Source organism: Protopterus annectens, chromosome 1.part1, assembly GCF_019279795.1.
Source record: "Protopterus annectens isolate FY-2018-M chromosome 1.part1, PAN1.0, whole genome shotgun sequence".
NCBI lineage: Eukaryota > Metazoa > Chordata > Ceratodontiformes > Protopteridae > Protopterus > Protopterus annectens.
This window is the reverse complement of record NC_056726.1, coordinates 1,795,376,316-1,795,400,580: the sequence shown is the minus strand read 5'-3', so window position 1 is coordinate 1,795,400,580 and position 24,265 is coordinate 1,795,376,316. Positions and strand designations below refer to the sequence as shown.

Sequence of the window (24,265 nt, the reverse complement as noted above, 5' to 3'; positions counted from 1 at the left end):
GATTCAGTCATAGAGCACATATGTGTAAATGACCCAACACATACCTTCCAAGACAGTACAGAGAGACAATATGGATCTCTTGGACTATCTGTCATAGACAGATATTTCTCTAACATTGAGCAGCATTCTATCTTCACCATAGATAATGCCACAATACAAACAGAATATGATTTACTTTAATAATTGGCTAAACTTTTGGTGTCATTCTAGGGGATACAATATTTGTCAGTGTGGGAAGACATTGTTAATAAACCACATTGCTTTGGCGAGGGTGGTCTGCACCTGTCCACTCTAGGCTTTTGAATATTGGCTAAAACATTGTCCTCCCCCATACAGACTTTTTTAGGCAATGCCAAACTGACAAACCTGATAATATAGCAAAATCTACCCAAAGAAATCTAAAGGTGTTACTGCTCAATGTCAGAAGTCTAGGAAAGAAGCTCCACTCACCCAAGGTCTCCTCAGCTTGGAGAATACAGACATTTGTGCAGCTGCTGAGATGTGGTTTAAAGCAGCAGAGAACACCCTGGTAGTGCAAGGCTTCAGTGCCTTCCACACATTTAGTCCAGCAACTGCACAGACAGGTGGAGGTGTCTCTGTCTATATCAATAATAAGCATACCTCTAGGTTGGTTAAATAGGATAACACACAGAATTTCCTCCATGTCCAGATTACTACAATGTCCCATACCAAACCCTAGCAAGCCATAGATCACCCTCTACATCCCACACTAGACACTCACCATTCAACCAAATACCATAATTATGGGAATCCTACATGACCCCAAATTTCCAGCTAAAAAGATCCCTAGACTTTGTAAACACAAACACCATGGACTAGTTAGTGCATACGCCTACTTGAGATGCAAACATATTGGATTTGGTATTCACAAATATGGAAGAACTCTGCACCCCTCCCTGGTGTCATGCCCTCTCCGGTAAGGTCAGACCAGAAAGCAATCTCCTTTGAAATAAGAATCAATTCTGTAACCCCAGCAAACTGTGTAACAGTTAAAAACAACTGTAAGGCAAACTACCTTCAACTGAGTGATAAACTGTCAAAGTTTCAAGCCTCTCGAAACCTAGATAACACTGCAGTGTATGCAAAATTATTCAAAGAACTCTGTACAACCATGTCAATGGTTGCCTAGAGGTTGCTGTGCCTACCAGACATAAGCCCAAAACTAACTCAAAAAACAAACTACCCTGGTGGAATACAAAATTAAACAGGTTGTCCAACTAAAGAACACTCATAGATAAAATTAGGAAGTGTAACACCAAAAGAGATGAACACTCTCTCATCAAAATGAATAGAAAACTAGTAGGATTAATTAAGTCCAACAAAGCAAATTTTGAGTTAAAGATAGCATCCCAGGTCACGGACAACCATAAGACCTTCTTTACATATGTCCAAACCCTCAAAGGCAGCATACAACAGTGTGCAGAACTGTTGGGAAATGGAGCTAGATTCATGGAACCTGGAGACATAGCAAATCTTCTGGCTGACAAATTCAGCTGAAACTTTACCACCTCTCATCCTTAGCCACCCACAGGAAATGACAACTAACATAATCCCTCCAACTATCAGAAAGAAGAGGTCCTAGCACTCTTCAAGGCCAAGAATACAGCTTTGGTGGGCCCCAGTAATATCCCAGGGTGCCTCCTAAACAGCATGAAATATGACCTGTCAGGGCCACTGGTGTCACTATTCAATCACAGTCTCCATACAGACTTCATGCCACAAGAAGGGAGGGCTGCAACAGTCATCTGTAGAAGCGCAGGCTAACAACAAATGTCAGAAATTACAGACCCATTAGTCTGACTAGCCTCATATGCAAAGCCATGGAATGAATTATCATGAAGAATGGTCAACAATGACATAGGAAACCTTTAAATAATGGACCCAACCCAGTCTGGTTTCATTAAAGGCAGATCATGCCTACTGAACCTGATGGACTTCTTTGAGAAGGTCACCGAGGCAATGGATGAAGGCAAAACAAGTGCATAATGCCTACCTTAACCAAGCCAAGGCATTTCATATAATACTCAACTTGGGCATGGTAAACAAACTCACAGGCTTAGGCATAAACTCCTATGTAACTCACTTGGCAGTCAGCTGGCTCACAGACAGGACCCAGGAAGTTAGGACTGGAGAGGCCACCTCCACAAAGAGATGAGTCACCAGTGGAGTCCCCCAGGGCTCTGCTCTGTATCTGCACCTTGTTGGAATCTATTTTTCAGAAGTCAAGGCCAGTGTCACAGGCCTTTGACTTACCAAGTTTTGCAGAAGATTTCAAGCCAGAAGCAATCATTGACCACCACCCCCAAGATACTAATATCTTACATGAAGGTCTACCACAGACAAACGACTGGTTTCAAAGTCACAGCTTAAACCTAAATGCCAAAAAATATATAACAGTATCTTTTGAGAAGTCAGCCATCCAGGGAAAACTACCTCGTTGATAAAACACCCCTGAAAGTAGACACAGTATTCAGGGATTGGGGGACTGATGTAGATGGTAACCTGTCTTTCAACCAACATGTGTCTAAGGTTGTAAGAAAATCATTCTATGCCACTCATCTTATAAGTAAGGGCATGGCATCTAACTCCAGGGAAGTCACTGTGGCACTGTACTCATCCATCATCAGACCCATCATTAAGAATAGTGCCCCCTTCTCTATGCAGCTAACCAGACTCAATGCAACAACTTGAATTTCCACAGAAGTTCCTCAAAAAAGAATACAGGAAGTAAACACAATGTCCTATGCATATCATCTCAAAGTTCTATCGCTATACTTTGTTTCCTACAGACTGCTCAAAGGTGATTTACGCATTGCATACAAGGCATTCTTGGATCCCACTCTAATAAACCTTTTGCATATCCACAAAATGAAAAGCACCAGAACTACAGTTGTGTACACTTACCATAAATGTAGATGTTCAAGTGTATTCACTGTTGCAGTCATAGGTTCAGTTGCAGTCATCACAGTTGGGTTATCTGCCTGCAGGTAGCCCTCAGTCAGCCTGAATACCAGAGTCTTGGGATTTTTGCATTGGATACTGTCACCTCTTCCATGACGTCAGGTCGTCAGGGATACAAAACATGCAACCGACACCATTACATCAGTTTTTCTTGCCCAAGATGTCAGGAGCCCCCAAAAAAGGAAGCAATTACATGGTGTAGAACACCTCCAGTAAAAAGTAAATACCATTGTTATAAGATATGGCCAAAAAGAGTAAAGGTAGAAAGCACAGAGAAGTCAGGGGGCTGGAGGGAGGGTAACCAAGACTGCAACAGTGAATACACTCGTACATCTACATTTATGTAAGTGTACACAACTGTACTATGTTCGTCGTGTTTCACTGTTGCAGTCATCACACTTGGGTTGATTCCCAAAGCTGAGGAAGGGTGGAGGCAGTCAAGAAGTATTAGGGCTGGCTAGCAGGCCTTGTAAGACTGCTGTGGAAAATCCAGCTCTGGATTTAGAAAAAATAGGCAAGTGGTAATGCTTGGTGAAGGTGTGTACAGAACTCCAGGTTGCAACTTCCAAGATGCCCCTGGTAGGGACTCCCCTGAGAAATGCTGTAGAGGTTGAGGTAGCCCTAGTGGAATGAGGTCTGACCCCCTGTGGGGTAGGTTTTCCATGGTGTTTGTAGCAGAAATGGATGCAGTGTGCTATCCATTTGGAAATGGTTTGCTTTGAAATGGCCTTGCCCTCTGCCCCTGTAGCAAAGCTGACTAGCAGCTGGTCAGATTTTCTGAAAGGTTTAGTCCTGTCAAGGTAGAACCTGAGCTGTCTGTGCACATCCAAGGAGTGCAGGATCCTTTCCCCTTTATTCTGAGGATTAGGAAAGAAGGTCGGTAAATGGATGGATTGGTTTAAAGCCACACTGGATACCACCATGGGCATAAATGATGAGTTAGTCCTGAGGGAAACCCTGTCCGCATGGACGATAATGAAGGGTTCCACCACCATAAAGGGCCTGTAACTCAGACACTCTTCTTGCTGAAGTTATGGCTAGCAGTAAGGCTATTTTCCAAGAGAGGAATTTTAACTCTGCTGTAGCAGCAGGCTCAAAAGGGGGAAGCATGAATTTCTCTAGTACAAAGTTAAGGTCCCCGGCAGGAGTGGGAGCTCTCCTTGGAGGTCTCAGATTATTAGCTCCTTACTGGAACTGTTTGATTAGAGGGTGAGAGAAGAGGGGTGGCTCAGTATTGTAGTGAGCTGAGATGGCAGAGGCATGAATCTTAATCGATGAGAAGGATAGGCCTTTGTGGAGCAGCTCTGCTAGATAATCTAGGATTTGGGGTAAGGTGGGCACGGCTGTGTCCTTTCCCTGAGACTGGCTCCAAGAACAGTATCTTTTCCACTTTCTGAATAGGATTTCCTAGTACTAGGCCTACTGGCCTCAAGGATGACATCCAGCATCTGTTTGCTGAGGGTTTCTGGTGATGTATTCAGGGAACAAGCCAGGCTACCAGGTTCAGGGTATGCAGCTGAGGGTGCAAAATCTGTCCCTCCTGCTGGGACAGCAGAGAGGGGTTCTGATGTAGGTGCCAGGGTGGCACCACTGTCAGACTGCATAGGAGTGGGTTCCAGTGCTGGCGTGGCCAGTCTGGTGCAATAAGGATTGCCCTTGGCCTGTCCTGTTTGATCTTGAGTAGTACGTTTGAGAGGAGGGGCAGAGGGGGAAAGGCATAGATTGAGAGGTTTTCCCATGTAAAGGATAGGGCATCCACTTTCCATGCTTGGCTGTGGGGAGTTCTGGTGCAACATTTGCTCAATTGATGGTTTTGGGGGGAAGCAAAGAGGTCCACCTCTTGGAATGAATTGGGTTCTAGTTTCCACTCGTGTGGGTCCATAAGATTTCTGCTTGTCATCTGCCAGTGAATTTTGTTTGCCTGGCAGGAACTGAGCTTGCAGGTGCACTAGATTACTCAAGGGTGTGTTCCACAGAGCCATGGCTAACTTGCAGAGTGGGTAGGAATAAGTTCCACCCCCCCCCTTGTTTATGTACCACATAACTGTGGTGTTGTCTGTCTTTATCAAGAGTTGTCCTGGAAGGATAAAGTATTTGAAGGCTGTCAGTGCATTCTGTACAGCTAATATTTCTTTTTGATTTATATACAGGTGAATTTGTCCTGGGCTCCATTTGCCTTGAATACATTTGCCTGCCATGTGAGCCCCCCATGCATAGTCTGATGTGTCTGTTGTCAGGGTTTGGGCGGTGGGGGGTTGAGTGAAAGGGAGTCCCTTGTTGTGGTTGCAAGCCTCTGCCCACCAAAGGAACTCTGTCCTTAGGCAAGGAATGATAGGAATCACTGTTTCCAGGTCCTGAGAATGTTGACACCGGAGACTTTTTAAGTACCATTGAAGTTTCCTCATATGCAGTCTTGCAAATGGAATTAGGAGAATGCATGAGGCCATGAACCCTAGGGCTTGCAGTATTTTTCTTGCAGATAGCTGGGTTTGAGTGGCCAGTAGTATGAAGTAATTTGTCAAATAAACCTGCTTTCCTGGAGTGAGGAATGCCATCTGAGAAGTTGTGTGCAAGCTTGCTCCCAAGAATACAATCTTTTGGCTGGGTACCAGCTGTGATTTCTTTTCATTGATGGTATACCCCAGAGAAGTCAGGAGTCTTTTTACAAACATCAGGTGCTGAAGTAGCAATTCCTGAATGTCCGCCTAAATCAGGCAATCATCCAAGTATGGGTAGATTTGAATATTTCTCTGCCTGCAGTATGCAATGGCTGGAGCCAGGCACTTTGTGAATACCATGGGCGGAGTAGATAAGCCAAAGGGAAGTGCAGATAACTGATAGTGCATAGAGCCTGCCCTGAACCGTAGACAGTTTCCCTTATGGGGATGTGCAGACAAGCTTCTTTTAAGTCTAGGGTGACCAGCCAGGAGTCCTTGGCTAGCATAGGAAGCAGCTGCTGGATTGTAAGCATTTTGAATTTTGGTACCACCAAGAAGGTGTTGAGAATTGACAGATCCAGGATAGGGTGCCAGGAGTTCTCTTTTCTGGGCACCAGGAATAGTCTGGAGTAGAAACCCTGTCCACTTTGCTCTGAGGGAACAGGTTGGATAGTCCTGATACTGAGAAGAGAAAGTATTGCTTTTGGGCATCTGCCCACTTGTTTGGAGGAAGGTCTGGCAATCCACTTGGGGTTGGCAGTGAGTGGAAGTAGAATCTGTATCCTTGGAATACAATGTTTAAGACCCATTGGTCCTGGGTAATATACTCCCAGTTTTTTGCATGTAGGGCGAGTTTCCCTCCTAGGGGTGCAAGTACTTGGGCATGGCTGGGAAGGATGAAGGACAAGTTATTGTGAACTTTTTCCATAAGAGGGTGGCTTACCACTTTTTTTGAGGTGGGAGCACTCCATTGTTTAGATCTGTGCATACCCTGAGACTGTAGTCTTTGTGGTCTGCTGTCCCTGGGTTTGGACTGAGAAGGTCTGGGAGGGACTGGAAAGGACCAGTTTTTTGAAGACCAATGCCTACTGAATCTAGGTGGCTGTATCTTTAACAGTTTGCATAGATTTATCTTTTTCCTCCATCTTTTTAAGAACTTCTTCTGCTTTTGTGCCAAACAAATATTCTTGGTTTAATGGAGCATCTAGTAATTTTGCTTTGGCATGGTCTGACAAGAATTGTTCCTTCCACCAAGCATGTCTTTTCAGAACAGACCCAGTGACAGCAGCCCTGCAAGATGCTTCTAAGGCATCAAAACCACACTGCAAAGTATGTTTACTAACTTGGTTTGCAGAATGCATTAACTCTTGTAAATCTTTATTTTCTGCACAATCAGGAATAAACAACATTTTTTATTTAATTAGTTCCATAATATGCTGCTGGTACTTCAACATGTGAAACTGGCAATTTAAAGCCCTGATGGCAAGAGTTGCAGAGGTATATACCTTCTTACCTCATCTGTCTAAAGCCCTAGAATCCCTGTCCGAAGGGGTAGGGTTTTTGGCTGTAGTAGCCTTAATACCTTTAGGTCCCTGGGAAATGGTCTCTGGATCCAAAGTGGGGTTTTTAAAGAAAAATTTGTGAGAGTCAGATACTTTGTAGTACCTGTAAGGCTTTCTAGGAGCTGGTGGTAAAGTATCAGAGGTAAGACTGGATTCCATGAAGACATCTACAATATCCAGGACAGGGGGTACAGCTAGAGGCCTGGGCTGAAGCAAATCTAAAAATTCCCTGGGTCTCTTTTTAGACTGTGGGCAGTCCTGGCATTCCCAGCGGAAATGCTCTCTTAGGGTATGCAACGTTTCACTGAAAGAAAAGTCCTCTGGGGGGGGGGGGAGGCAGAGGGAATGGAATCCTTTGCATCTGAATCCTCATAGGTAGATAAAGGTATGTCCTGGAAATCACAGGGGTCAGAGTCATCAGACTCATGGTCTGTAGAATCAGGAGGAAAATCAATTCTTTGTCTTTTAGACGGGGAAGGCTAGTTTCCCCTAATTAAAGTAATAAGGTCTTCAGCCATTCTAAGCATTTGTTTCTGTGGCATGGGAGCTTGAGAATGTGCTTTGGTCATCAGTTTCCTAGGCGTAGTGCGAACTCTGGGCCCGAGAAATTCAGTAGTTTTAGTCAGAAACGAAGTAGTTAGCTTAATATAAACATAGGAAGGTCTGAATACACCCTCAGAAGCCAGTGCATGCACAGCGGCGCCGGACCAATCCAAGGTAGAGACATCCGCAGGTTCCATAGTTGAAGAAGCATCTCATGGCATACTGGACTCCGAATGGGTCTCAGTAGAGGCCTGCGAATCTGGAGAAGCGGGTATCAGGGGCTGCGAAAGCACCTCACTAAGTAGTGGTGGACTGGCAATTAGCTTAACAGAAGCATCGTCGGCAGTTTTGGACCTACGCGGTCTGTCTCTGTCTTTATCCTTACATTTTTTCAGAAGATCGGTAGTCAGATGGCTTATCAAAGCCATTTCAGAATACGGAGAACGAGAGCAAAAGAATTTAGCGACAAAAATAGCCCAACAATGAAAAGTTCAGGCATTGAACAAGGCACAAAACCGACAGTGAGGAACGTCGTGGTTTGGGCCTAAACAGGTGACGCAGTAAGAATGAAGATCTCTGTGAGGCATTTGCTTTCCACAGATAAGACAATTGTTAACTTTTTCTGACATCGGTTACAACAGTGACTATTACCATCCAACTAGATGTTTAGTCAAATGTGGTCACTCCCACTAACATTTACCATTCAGGCTTCACCATGACTGATGTATGACTAACAAAAGGTTTGGATCATGTACTAAAATCATTCAAACCTTCAGTGGTACAGGGGTTACTGGACCAACATTTTCAAGCACAACAAACAGCTAGAAAATTAAAACTGAGGTGTCAATTTAGAAAGCCTTCCTTTTTATGTAAGTATTAGATAACAGCAATTCAGAGCCAACAGTAAAAATATGAATACGGAGTCAAATTTATCGTATTTGTTACATGATTTACTTTTAAGACATTTATTAAAAAGGTTAATGAGTCCACAAATGAGAGAAAGATGCCGCTTACCAATGCCATCTTTTTGATCATTTACTCCTGATCTGGAGAAATACCAGAGGAGGTAGAGATAACATATTTTAAAGATGGTGCACTACCCAGATAAGATCAGAACTTGCTGAATCAGAATATAAAAATATATTGACCAGTCTAGAATAAACACTTCCAGAGAACAGTATGAATAGCAGAACACTTCAAATCAAGACAACAAAGAGATCATGACAGCATGTCACAACAGTCTTTTGTCAGAAATAACAGGTCACTGAGAATACCTAAGAAGCAAAAAGAATGATTCAACCAATAAGTATGAAATGTAGAAAATGGTTATGAAAAATGTGTTATAGTTTCTTAAAATGTAATTCAAATACAACAGAGCTTTGCAAAGCTAAGGAACAACAGCACTAGGATCTATTGTACCTGATGTAGTTGAATAAATAAAAAGTTAAGAAAATACAACACAAGTTTTATTATACATTTTAGGATTCTTGCATTTAGATTATATGCCTATCAGAGATCAAAAAAGACTGCAGTCAAACAATTCATATTTTGGAAAGCAAAGTGAAAGTCTCCTGGTCGAAATATTCTGCTAACATCACTAAGAAATGGGGACTTACCACCAAAGAAGATGGCTTTCTAATTAATTTGGTCCACTGGCTAGAGGGGCAAGTGACAAATAACATCCAATATTTAGTGGCTTTTCACTTTCTTAGTTGGTTTCCTGTGGAAAACTGGAACTGATTAAATGAATGAAGATGATACTAGTCTGAGCAGAGGACAGACCATGAGGCTGTAGCAGTTTATTTTCCTTCCCGTTATCATGTGAGTATTTCACCCTACTGATCTGGCATGTTTGTCTATTTACACAGTTTGGTTTTCAATATAAGCCATCAAACTGTTTTTCTGATTGGCAAATAAAATACTAAGTCCCACACCAGTAATCCCTCAGTTGTCTAGTGTAACAGCACAAACATAAAGCACTGCCATGCTCCAGTATTTCAAGACAGCCATCTTGACGATGCTGGAGGGAGATGGTCCAGCTATACCTTACATCTCATAAGTTGGCAAAGGTTGAGAGTGCACAACACAGCCAGTGCTGGAGTACAATGACAAATTGAACACTACAGAGAGGATGCACTGGTCGCATACTCCTGGAAAATGGCATGTTCCTGAGATAGCCATTCATGTTAACAGATCCCTCTTGCCTAATGAGGGAACAAACTTTAACCTTTCCTCAGTGACAACTGAGGACATGGGGCCTTTGGAGGTACCAAATGCATCAGCACCATCCATACCTCAGTCAAGCAGACAAAAGCTAGCCCAAGACCGATATGAATCTAAGGAATGGTTCTTTAAATCAACCAGCATGTGATCCCTGGTTACTTCTCCTTGGACTCTCCGGACCAGCAGGGATCAATTGCAGAGGTTAAAAGGAAACATCGCAGCCTGCTTTGCTGGGTTCACAGGTCATGTCCTTAATGGTACACAACTATCTGCCATATACTGTGATCTGTTCTTTGGGTTGGAGACTTGAACCATAAGTGAACCTGGGCGGATATTACTTCTAGGCCCTGCAGAGGCTTTTCTACCCTAGGTCTACCTTCAACAGGTACATCACCAATCTTAGGTACTCTGTCACTTGCTGGCACATGCCCTTGGCAAGCTCAGCCTTACCCACATCAGCTAAATCTGAGTCTGAAGGTATGGCTAGTGATAATTTTTCATTCCTCAATCCCACTCTGTCTCTCTCTCTCTCTCTCTCTCTCTCTCTCCTAAGAATAGGACTCAGAAGATCCAGAGGTCTCGATTTCTGGGGTTGAAAAAGACAATAAGATATCCCTTCCTTCTTTTAGTATACCCCTCACCCCTCCCCTTAGATAACTTACCCCTGGAGAAAACCAACACATTTCTTCTGCCTATCCCACTCCACCCTAAAAATGCGTAACTGAGTATCTGGGTAAGAAGAAGAAGAAGGAGATGGAGCCTTAAGTTATTATATGAGCAGATTAAGACATAAAAGGTAAAAACAGAAGGAAAGGTGCTATGACCTATAACTTCAACTTCTACTGTGAATTTCTTTTTAAGTTAAGTTATGTTTATTGACTTTTGAATTAATTACTGTTTACATACTTGGCTGGTTTACGACTTAGAATTGTGGTTTGGTGTTGGCTTATAGCTGCTACCAGCTGCTGTTTTCCGATTCATGTGCAGATGTCTTACAGCCTAGTTGATTGCAGACATGACTTAGACATGAAAAATTTGCACACTTTAGTCCTGATCAAATGTGTAGAAATTTAGACCTATCATTTTGTATTTTTCCTTTAATTTCTGAATAAGTTATATACAACAACTGGTTGGTTTTCTGTTTAGATTGTTAACATGGATCCACAAACACATTGAGGACATATCTGTTATCTTTACTGGTTCTACCCAACAGTTTAACATCTATAGGACCGATTGTAAATACTGGAGAAAAGTTTGCAGAATTTCTTGTTGGTCACATCCCTTTTCAGCATTTGAACAGATTCTGTCATGTACAAGAATGTACATTCTAAATTACTTTTTTTGACATTGCTACCAGTAATTTTGCGGAGTGTTTAACCCAGGCATACTTGTCAACAAACATAAACAAACCGATAAAATAATGTCTGCTAGCCATCCACTCTACATGGGGACACACTGTATGTGATTTATGACAGCAAGTGCACCCATCAGATTTACAGCACAAGCACTAGTTGAACAATTATGGAACAAAAAGAAAATGTGATTATTGCCCTGTTAGCTCTACCCAAAATGGTCACTTACGATACCTTATATTTCTTGTTCCTGCTATATGGTCACTCTTTGTTTGGATTTTTAGTTTCATAGATTAGTACTAGGCTAACTGCTTTTCTGAGCCATTTTAAGCAGAGCCAACTACCCCATGTGAGAATCAATCCCTACACCTTGCGTCACCTTAAACATTATGCCAACCTCCCAAGATATTTGCTTACTGATTATATAATGCCCTTACCTGATAGAGGGGAAATATACATGGAAAAATATAACTTTATTTAATTTTAATCATTTTAATCCAGACAATAACCTTCTTGCCTTACAAACACAAGGTGCAGGGTTTGAGTCTCACAAGGGATAATTGGCTAAGCTTAAAATGGCTCACAAGAGCAGTTAGCTTAGTAATCTGTGAACCTATGAACCTATGAAGTAAAAAAAGAAAAATAATTACAAATAATAGAAAAAAACTATGTAATAAAGGCCAGAATATAATAGTTATAAATAAATGTGCAAGTACAAATTACACAAACTGTGGTCAGAGGCATTAACAAACTTCCCTTAGTTAAGGTGCCATTGGAGAAATAAGAGATTAACAAATATCCTATGAAAACAATACTGTTTGAGCACACCATCATATAAGTCATTGTGCACGAATGGACCATCTGATGTTTTAACATGCACATACCGGATTCCCTTTTGAATCATCAGTGTCATTTAGTCTAACCTTCTAGATTGCTCTGGACAAACATCACTGGCTGAACAAATAACATCATGAAGCAGTTTGAAAAAATTAGGAGAGGTAGTTAAACTTCAGAAGATCTATTTAGCTCAAATGCATGCCATTGCTTGAGGTGTTTCTTAAGGTTAAAGACTTACACCTCATTCTTTTACCTGAAGACTTGAGTCGATTGTCAAAATCTGTCCTTGTTACCGCTATACAAAGCTATCAATAATCCCTATATCTGCACTCGTTCCTTTAACTGTTAATGTGTATAAGTACATTTATGTGCATTTGCCTTTCTTATGGGATGTTCCTTGCTGAACCTGAGACATACAGGAATTGCACTGCTTCATATCTGTCCGTTCTCTCTCCCCCTTCCCCAAAGACAGACTGCATTACGGTGTACATATGTTCATTTCACAGAATAACGGAGACAAAACATCTAGTATCTGTGAACGTTAGCATGCCCCACTCAACATTTTTTTGTTATCTAGCACTAAATTGTAACCCATCATTTTCTCTTCTGAAAACATATACCTAAAATGTAGGTATTTCATAAATTTAATACTCTCAACCTTTTCCTCAACTGACTTTTTATTTTTCCGTACTGAAGTTCTGGACCACACTGTAAGCTTCCCAGTATCTCCAAATCTTTGCAGTGTCCTCTCAGTGTTCCCAGTTCTGATACAACCAAATGCATGTCGGCCATATTTAATGAGGACAGTTTGTACTGAATTGTTTTATTCTGACTGAAAACATGTCTCATATCTTCTCATACTCAAACAGAAATGTTTCAGCAAATAACAGAACCCCTTCCTCATGCTTTTAGCAATAATTTGATGAGGATCCAATCAAATGCTTTTAAGACAGCCAAACAATGTCCTCACTACATAGCTTCATAGATATATAGGTTCATAGGCATACAATAGGCTAACGACCACCAAGGCCTTTATAGGTCTAGCTACGCAACTTAACCTAATTGTTTCCCCATGTACCTTGAGTGTCTATTAGGAGGGTATGTTAGTTAGGGTACAGCTAAGGGCTTTATGGAGGGGTTATGTTAGGTAATATTTCACTTACTGTCTACCTCTGTCTGTTAGAGACATGGGGCCAGACTGAAAGGAGAATTTATGATTTCTCATCCAGTGCTCAAGGTTATATTTGAATAGGATCAGTAATGAACTCTGCTTCACATGGATAGGGAGCCTATTCCATAGCTCTGGGATCCTTTGAGATACATATCAGTCTCACCAGCATGTTGTACTTATGTTGCAGGTAAAGTTTAAATCCTTGGGTCTAGTGTTTATAGTGCTGTTCATTTTGTGGATGTGGAAAAGATCCAGCAAGGCTGGATCCAACGATGTCTTTCAAGCCAGATACAGAGCACCTCTTGGTAACCTGTAGGAGACAGATACAGAGATAGGGCCTTCAGGTAATCTGTGTAGGACAGTATGTAACGATTATTGTATTTTACTTTTTATTTTATTTTTAATTATTTTTCTATTCAATAATGAGCCAATTTACGTTAATCTCTCTCTTGTTTTTGTATTAAAATGTTATGTTCATGTATGAAATGTGTAAAATCATGTAAATAAACTAATGTACAGATGTTTTACCCTTCACTTATAAATGTGCATCATATGTAACTTAAATGTAGAGCTTTTCTCCACGGGCTTCCACTGAAAATGGGTTTTACCAAGTCGGGCTGTTACCAGTCAACAAAGACAAATAAATAGCTCCTCAAGGACATGGAGGAACTGGCTGAGAGAAAATGAAGTGAGAGGCCATTATGGGCTCATCCATCCCACAGCAGCAGCAGCATTAGGTGTTACCTAGTAGAGTTTAAGCCAGCTGAGCCCACACTGTCATTGTGCATTAGCATTACCTGACCAAGGGGAATCTGGCCTGTGGAGTCATGCTTCCCCTCAGGAGATAACAATGGCAGAGTTTGGAGGAGATGAAAAGGAAAAGAGGTGGTTGTTTCCAAAAAGGGGAAGATAGGCTGCACTTCAGGACCATTAAGCTGGCCTCCTCCCTATCACAAGCCTCTTGTCAGGGAATGGAAAGGCTGATCATGATCCACATGCAAGAAAAAAATTCATCATAGACTCTTGCAAATCCCAGGAATGCTCATCTCCTGCTCCCCCCTAAAATAAGGTCCTGGGGGTAAAAAAAACTGTATTTTCTTAACACTGTGCAAGAAAACCTCTGACCAACCCATCTCTTTTCCAAAAAAGGTATAACGACTGCATTTCTGCTACTGCGTTATAAACACTGCAAAATACTTTATTTTGTTTCCACGCATCTATCTACCCTTGTTCTGTTCAGATGCATCCCATTTCTTCCAAGTTAAAACTGCATTACATCTAAAAATAAGTTTGCAATGGTTAATGCCAGCTATCAGACATTCAAAAAGAAGCACTTCAAAAAATGCATTGAGTATGGGAGCTATGAAATCCATCTAAAGCAGCAAGAAACCATGGCTCCCATTGGAACAAACATGGTATCCTATAATTAACCAAAAAAAAGAACAAGAGACATTAAAAGACTTACATCCTGATCCCGATCCTGAATACACTTCTTCTTCTTCATCATCTGAGAAGTCATCACCAGATATTTCTAGATCTTCATACTCATCACTGCTTGGTGCCACACTGGCCTAGAATGAGGGGAAAAAAGATAAACAGCATATTAGTGTCTTCCAGCTACCTTTGTAAACAGGCTGTGCCATACACTAATTAATGAGTTACCAGAAAATACACTAACACAGACTTGTTGTTTGAGATATGCCACAAATTGTTACTGCATACAAAACTCAGGATAATTTAAGTAGGAAAATTAATTTCTTGATTTGACAGTAATAACACTAATGTAATATCTCACATTCAAACACACTTGTAGCTCAGCATCCACCGCCCACTCAAGCTAAATGGACCTCCCATTGATAATTTTTTTACATGTGGGACAAAACTCCTCATATGTACTATTCACAAAGATACACCCTCATACTCCTTCCTAATACAAGTCATTTTTTTAATGTAACTAAATCTGAGGTCACCAGTCCTCAGGCTAAATTATATCAGAATTTTGGGTTTATCCAATTTTCTCTACAGCGTAACTATCTGGGCTTAAATATATCAAACACCGACTAAATAATGAATATCAACCTGGCTGTTTGGTATGTACACCTTACTCTGATGGCTAACAACAAAGTGGAAATATGAAAAGTGTATTATTTGTACTTTCCTGCCCCCCCCACACACACACACACACAGATATGCATGCATGAATTTATCATCAGTAAGGGTGACAGATATCTACATACTATAGAAAAAACTGATATGGAAATCAGCAGGATAACAGAGAAACGAATAGGCATTAATTCCATTTTGAAAGCGTTATGTATTATCAATTTTATGTTTACAAAATTGTGGCACTCAGACAGATCTACGAAGTGAAATCTTAACTTATCAATAGTTGGGTAGCACAGTGGACATACTGCTAGTTAAGTGTCCTGCACCACACAGTTTGAATAGCGACATCTCATTTGCATATAATAACACAAAAACTCAAGCTACATTAGAGTAAGTGTTCATTTAGCAGAGAAGATAACAGCTCAACAGACCGCTCTGTCAATTAAAAATAAAATAAAATGCAATACAAGCGATGTGTTGTAAGATTAGTTAAATCCAGGGAAGGGAAGACAAGAAATTAAAGTGTGTAATTTATAAGTCTGTCCAAACAAGCAATCTTTATGAGATTCTTGTTTTGGTTAACAGAAAATATTAATTTGCAATAATGTCCAATTCACATCAGCCATCTGAGAGTGTGAAAATTGGCTCTAGATGATTGTCACTGTTAAAGTGAGACGCCAACCTCATGTGTAAAAATGGGAAAAAAGTATCGTGGATGGATTGATGGATGTCCAGTTCACTTTGAGGTAATACATTATCAGAAAGGTAAGTACTATGAAAAGAATAGGACACTGGGTTAGAATGTATGGATGTTGTGTGCAGTTAGAATGGGGTATGATTGGCAGATATTGATTAGTTGTTAGTGCATTAATTTCTGTACCCACATTTCTGAATGCTAGTATGAAAATGTTGCTTTTGTGTGTCAAAACTCGTTTAATGGAGGACTCTGAATTGCTAGCCAAATTACAGATGACAGCTGATTCCAAAGGACCAGTACATGGTAAGCAAAGGATAGCCTATCAGATGGTTTGAGATAGGCTATTTAAGGAGCCAAAACCCCATCACCTGATGACCTGAGGTACTGGCCACAGCAAAGGTCTACAGCAGCTCCTTAAAAGATGGAGTAGATGGCAGTATTGCCTTCGCATGACTACAGACTGCAGAAATGGAATTTGTTTTTGCATCTGCAATTAACTGTTCAGTATTTAGCTTCTTAGAGATTGTAGGTGCAGTGCTAGAAGGCATGCCATTTACTGATACTTCAGTTGTAGTGGGAGACTTCAACACTCACAGGGGGAATAATGGAGTTGTATGGTAGGGTAAGACAGGAAAAGCTTACCTGATCCAAAGCCGAGCAGTGAATTATTTTTAGATTTCTTTTTCAGTCTTGGACTCCCCGCAGTGCACATGTCCAAATACAAGGATGCTCATAAAAGCACTTGGTACCACAGCTCCTTGGACCAAACATTAACAGCTAACATTTTGTGACTTCAGAACGAATGCAATATACTCTGGACAATCAGGTCTAGAGAGGTGCCAAGCTATCAGCTGATCACCACTTGGTTGTAAACTGGGTTAGACATTCAGGGTGGTGGCTAGACAGACCTAGGCGCATCACATTTCTGGTGAGAGTGTCCAGGGAATGCCTAACTAATGCTTTTGTGTGAGATGAGATCAGTTCTCACCTCCCATTGAAGAGTCCAATAGTTCAGGCAGAGGCAAAGAGTTTTGGCTGAAAGTGTTGTTACTGCAGTAACTCTAAACTATAAAGCTGGACAGCAAAGGCAAAGAAAGCAACCAACTTAAAGTACGAGGCCCGCCATACAAAACTAGCAATAGGGTCTCCATATCTGACTGATAGGTACCCACAGACTAGTACACCAGTTGGCAGCATTTATGACAATTGTCAAAACAAAGACCTGGATGTGGGAAGACTTCAGCAAGATGATGAAAAACGACTTTTCAAATAGTCTCAGAGAGATTCTGACAAATGAACTGCTGACTCAGGATGTGGAAGTGCAACATTTCTCAAGCAATTTTTATCAAGGATAGATAAATGCTTATCTCAACAAGGAACACTGTTATAAGGTGGAAGGATTACTTCTGTTAAATCCTGTATCCAAGTGAGATGCCCAGTTCTATGAAGGCAGTCCCAGAAACACCTAGCAGGACTGGATGCATCCCTAACAATGAATTTACTGCATAAATTAAACAGTACTGCTGTGGTAAGGCCATAACGACGACAAAAGAGTCATCTGGAAATCCTACAGGCGATGGATATTCTTGGGTTGTAGTGGTGAATTTGGCTTTTAAATGTAGTAAGGAAAGCTAAGACGGTACCTATGGAATGGAAAACCACTGGTGCATATTTTCAAAAAGGGAGATGGGAGGGTGTATTCCTGTTTAAGGATCACAATCTACGGTCTTCACGGCAGAATGTATTAGGTTGATAGAGAATGCATTCAATAGCTGAGCCTCTGATTCATTTGAAATGATGCACATTTCACCCTGCCTCTATTCTTGCTTGGATATTGGACAACTTGTGTGAATCTGCTTAACACTGCCTGCATTCGCTTTGCCTACATAGGTAAGGGACAGTATTACCTCCCCAGAATGTCACACATGGTATATGACTACCTATCTGAGAATGTCATAGGTAAGGTATATGACTACCTACCCCAGAATATCATAGGTAAGGTATATGACTACCTACCCCAGAATGAGGTAGATAAGGTATATAACTATATACCCCAGAATGTCATAGGTAAGATATATGACTACTACCCCAAATTGTAACAGGTGAGGTATATGACTACCTAACCCACAATGTCATAGGTGATGTATATGACTACCTACTCTAGAATGTCATAGGTAAGGTATATGACTACCTACCTCCAGAATGTCATTGGTAAGGTATATGACTACCTATCTGAGAATGTCATAGGTAAGGTATATGACTACCTACCCCAGAATATCATAGGTAAGGTATATGACTACCTACCTCAGAATGAGGTAGGTAAGGTATATGACTATATACCCCAGAATGTCATAGGTAAGATATATGACTACTACCCCAAATTGTAACAGGTGAGGTATATGACTACCTAACCCACAATGTCATAGGTGATGTATATGACTACCTACTCTAGAATGTCATAGGTAAGGTATATGACTACCTACCTCCAGAATGTCATTGGTAAGGTATATGACTACCTATCTGAGAATGTCATAGGTAAGGTATATGACTACCTACCCCAGAATATCATAGGTAAGGTATATGACTACCTACCTCAGAATGAGGTAGGTAAGGTATATGACTATATACCCCAGAATGTCATAGGTAAGATATATGACTACCACCCCAAATTGTAACAGGTGAGGTATATGACTACCTAACCAACAATGTCATAGGTGATGTATATGACTACCTACTCTAGAATGTCATAGGTAAGGTATATGACTACCTATCTCCAGAATGTCATTGGTAAGGTATATGACTACCTATCTGAGAATGTCATAGGTAAGGTATATGACTACCTACCCCAGAATATCATAGGTAAGGTATATGACTACCTACCCCAGAATGAGGTAGGTAAGGTATATGACTATATACCCCAGAATGTCATAGGTAAGATATATGACTACTACCCCAAATTGTAACAGGTGAGGTATATGACTACCTAACCCACAATGTCATAGGTGATGTATATGACTACCTACTCTAGAATGTCATAGGTAAGGTATATGACTGCCTACCCCAGAATATCATAGGTAAGGTATATGACTACCTACCCCAGAATGACATAAGAAAGGTATAGGACTACCTACCCCAGAATGAGTTAGGTAAGGTATATGGCTACCTACCCCAAAATGAGGTAGGTAAGGTATATGACTACCTACCCCAGAATGTCATAGGTAAGATATATGACTACTACCCCAGATTGTAACAGGTGAGGTATATGACTACCTACCCCACAATGTCATAGGTGAGGTATATGACTACCTACTCGAGAATGTCATAGGTAAGGTATATGACTACCTACCCCAGAATGTCATAGGTAAGGTATATGACTAGTACCCCAGAATGTCATAGGTAAGGTATATGACTACCTACCCTAGAATGTCATAGGTGAGGTATATGGCTACCTACCCCAGAATGACATAAGAAAGGTATAGGACTACCTACCCCAGAATGAGTTAGGTAAGGTATATGACTACCTAGCATTGGGTATTACAACACTACTAACTCCTGTGGCTGCCGATGCAGTATGATATTCATTTGTGTATTTGTGAAATAAAATGTTTGTCCACATTGTTGTTATTATGTGCAATATATTCAACATTGGCACAGGATGCTGCTAAGTTTATTTCTTCTATTCTCTTCCATTTGTGAGTTTCATGGACAGGATACCATAGGTCTGGAAAGCATCCAATTTGGGGAAGTGAGGGCATTTTTTTTTTTTTTGCAGACTGTGCTGTCCTCCTAGTCTCTAGTGACTATGATCTCCATAGGGCACTACAGCAGTTCACTGCTGAGTATAAAGTGGCCAAGATGAAAATCGACACCTCAGAAATTAAACGTCATATTTTCACTTTACAAAGGAATGGACTGCTCACTGATGAGGAAGGGGAGCAGCTAGCTCAGAAGTGAAGGACTTTAAGTGTCTTTAGTTCCTTCACATTGAAGAAGGTCTTACTTTGCTTAGAGTGAGGAACTTGATGATCTGGGAAGATCTCAGAGGATAGCCACTGCCTTTCGGAGGTAAGAGAAGTTAGATGAGGTGGATTGGGTACCTTGTGAGGATGGCCTTGGCACGTCCCACTGGAGAATTACTCAGTAAGCCCTCTGAAGTAATGCCCAGGGCAGACCCAAGGCATGTTGAAAGGACTGTGTCTCTCATTTGCCTAAAAGCATCTGGAGTCTGAAAGGATGAGCTGGAGACTGCTCCTAGGGAGAGATACGTCTGGCCTACCATGCTCAGCTTTCTGTTAGAACATCCTTCACCACAAACCATGCTCAGCTTTCTGTCAGAACATCCTTCACCACAAACCATGCTCAGCTTTCTGTCAGAACATCCTTCACCACAAAACATGCTCAGCTTTCTATCAGAACATCCTTCACCACAAACCATGCTCAGCTTTTTGTCAGAACATCCTCCACCACTAACCATGCTCAGCTTTCTGTTAGAACATCCTTTACCACAACAAGCAGACTAGATAATGTAGGAATAGAAGGATAGTTTGCAGTCTTCTGAAAATATTAATAATTTGAGTAGTATTGTAATGCTACATAATGACCTCTACCTTAATACGTGAGATGCTCTGCCAGCCAAAATATGGATGGTATAAATCTCCACAAAACAGAAATCAATCATCACCATTTTTTCACCAATTTATAAGAATTTTATCAAAATAACCTGATGATAAATTCAGGCCCCCATAGTGTCCACTAATCATTAGATGGTCTCAGCTAGTGTTTGAGAATTTTATATTGGTATACACTCAGTGGCATAATTGCCACATCTTACTCTCACCTTATATAACTTTAATAAATATGATTATGTCAGTGGATCAGCACAGCACACTTGCCTTTGATGTCTGGGATATCAGAAAGCTGTGTGTTCTAGCCCAACACCAATTGATTGATTGTTTTTTACATTCCTATACTGATGTTGCAGAACAAGATGAATGCTCTTCTGATGACATAGTAAACAGAGGTCCCATCTGCCTGAAGTGGTGATAGTTCAAGTGGAAGATAAGATCCCAAAACACTTATAAAAAGAAGATTAGTCGCGTATTACTAAAAACAGCATAAAATCCAGAACAAAAACATTACAAAATGTCATCTTTTGCCATTCTACACTTCAGTCTTCATTAAAAAATATATATCTTGCATCTTGCAACACATGAGAATGATCCACTGTTTTATTGTACACTACAGGCCAACACCTAGCTATCCAGATTTTCCATAACAGTCCCAGAACCGCCAAGACATTCCGTTCCACTAAATGAGCATAGGTCTTATCATATAACCTAAAAGTTACTGCCTCTGAAATTGCCCCAGTAATCCATGCAACAAATTCCTTTTTTCATGAAAGCACAAACAACATATACATACAACCATGCAATGACTCTGTTACATTAACTGAGCCAGGAATAATCAACAAGACAATTATAATAAGTATTATAATGTCTCCTTAAAGGTCCTTAAACTAACTATAACAGAGGTGACAGACCACCTAGATACAAATGACCCTGTCTACAGACTTACCTTCAATCTAATCCAACGAAGATGATTACTTCTTTTGATAAATTTAAAGGCAAAACCAAACATTTCGACCAAGCTAATATGAAAAGTCAACAATGCATAAAATGATAACCTTTTCTTTTGAAACAAAAGTACTCTTACCTGTTTTCACTGTTGTAGAAACATGTACTGTTATAATAGCTCCAAAATGAAATGCTAGGTCTCAAAATGCTGAGTCCCAACATACCAAAAAAAAGACCAAAAATGCAGACATGGAAATATTGAATACTGTTCTTCTGGAAACTTCTTTTTTGCAGGGAACGACAAGCCTTCTCCTGCACCCAGATGTAGGCGGCAGGCCCCTCACATCTCTGAATATACATACACACACACATACTATACACACACACACACACACACACATATATATATATATATATATATATATATATATATATATATGTGTGTGTGTGTATATATATATATATATATATATATATGTACATATACATACACACATATGTATATAATGTATATATATATATATATATATATATATATATATATATATATATATATATATATATATATATATCATCTCTGCCTCAGAGACCATGTCTCAGAGTAAAGGGAATAGTCAAAGAAATGGCAATCTTGGACTTAGTATAGAAATGTCCAAATGTTTGGCAAGTCCGTCTCCACATTATTTTCAAACAGATACCATTATAACAGAAGTGATATCCTGCCACAATAGAAGAAATCCTGCAAAAACAATAAGTAATATTAATAAGTTGTATTACATAAGTGTTGATTTAATGAATGCAGTGTTTAACTGATGCAAGGTGAGATTCAATTCAGATTGTTATGTATTTATTTCCATTCTCACTATTGCAATGGTACAGGGATGTATAAAAATGGGCCTGGCCGAAGAAGATAAATCACATTAACAACAACTATATTAAGTATGGACTTTGCTGGTTTGTTTGTTCCTTGGAAAATGTTTCCTCTTTTTGGCATATCCTCATACAAAGTGGATGGATATGTATAATATGAATTCTGCTACTTTGAGTGCAATCATTTGAAAACTTGAGACAAATTATAACCCATAAGGCATTCCAGAAATTGTAGTAGTGGCAAATGGATTGTTTCTCCCAGTATGAAATTCACAAACTTTATAAAAAGAAATGAATCTGTCATGTCACCACAGCACTACTTCACACTTCATCTAATAGACTAACAGGTCAGTACAGACTTAGACATACGGGACAAAGAAAATAAAAGCTGAGATTGTAGGAAAACAGTGTCCAAGTTCTTGTTTAGGTACAGATATACCCTTCAGAAGCAGGCACATTTGTAGTTTATGAAGTGCTGTGATTATGCTCCAAAAATGGAAAAAAGAAAAACCTGTAAGTGTAAAGCATTTCTGTAGCACGAGAACCAACTATAACAGCACTTTCAGAAGTGGGTAACAATTGCTATGTATTCTTGACATGGATGCCAACATTTACCTCTCGAGGTGAACTTCTTGGAATCTATGTCTCAAACACATAATAACGTGGTTATGATCAGAGACCTGGTCTTAATCCTCTATATCTCCTGCAGAAATGTTTATGCCGACAAGGCTGACATGCACATTTGGATTCATTTGCCAGTTTAGAAAAACAAAGATACAGAGAAAACAATGGCTTTAAAAACAGACTTTTGAAAAACAAGTAAAGTTAAGCAGTTCTGTCCCCTGACATACAATTTATTATCTGCACACAATGATTTTCAACCAGGGTTCCATCAAAGTCTATCAAGGGTTTGCCAGAGGTTTCTATTAACATTAAAATCTTATCTGCACTCATGTCCTTAGTGCAGATTTGTCCCAACAATGCAAATTATTCAAATGTTCTCCCCCTAGAAACAGCACTGGCAATGGATTGAATTGCTAGAGCAATACTTGGAGTCACCCTACCAAGTTTTAATGTGTCACTTCTAATCTGTACAGCCCTACTGAAGAACCTGGTCAAGATGTGTTATTAAATAAATGCATTCAAGTATTATCTTGACAGGTCATTTTGTCTAGCTTTACTTACTGGTTAAATGACAAATACAGCTCATGCTGTTTTCATGGGTCAATACTGAATTATTACATAAGTATGATCAATGCAGTTAAGCTGTCTACATGTTCATTGGCTGATGCACTGTATTCAAATGGATTATGTTTTGAAGGTTTTTATGGTCTGATGAAGCTGTTATGTGAAAGCGCTTACCTCCTTCATTAAATGTTTTTACATAGTTTTTTATGGTTGGACTTTTCAATATACTGCCTGGTTTGTGTGTTGCCATATTTTTTATCTGATGTATTCTACATTTGCCTGGCATCTACACTTTTGCCTCTTGCGGTGTGAATTTTTGTTTTGTTATTATATAAGTATGACATTATTATAAAATGACATATTTATAGCAGGTGGAATATGTGGGTTTTCTCAGTTACCATCCATTATCTCATTGCCTCTATCACTTTACTGCCTTGTACTCAGAACACCAGGCTGGCTACTGTTCAGTTCAGTCATTTTTCTTGCTGTCAGTCGTTTTTCTTGCTGTCACTCTATTTTCCTAAACTCTTCACAGACCACTGTTAGGTCCCACATTGGCATATTATTCTAAAATAGTATTCCAGATCTCCTTCATCCTTCACTTCAACTGCTCTCACTCTTAATGGCCAGTTCTTCTCATGTGTTTGGACAGCTAGAGCTTCCTCTCTCCTAGGCCCCACTGTTTGGAACTCTCTTTGTCAGCTTCCTACATTTCCCTTTCTC

The 24,265-nt window shown here is 40.2% G+C and overlaps 1 protein-coding gene across 1 annotated transcript in view; it reads right to left on the bottom strand.

The window, feature by feature from the left end:
• Window positions 1–24,265, bottom strand: part of SDC3 (syndecan 3) — a 1,714,638-nt gene that overhangs the window by 504,899 nt on the left and 1,185,474 nt on the right. Inside the window, exon 2 of the mRNA XM_044084708.1 lies at window positions 14,574–14,679. Within this exon, the coding sequence (XP_043940643.1) occupies window positions 14,574–14,679 (106 nt within the window). The remainder of the gene's footprint in view (window positions 1–14,573; window positions 14,680–24,265) is intronic.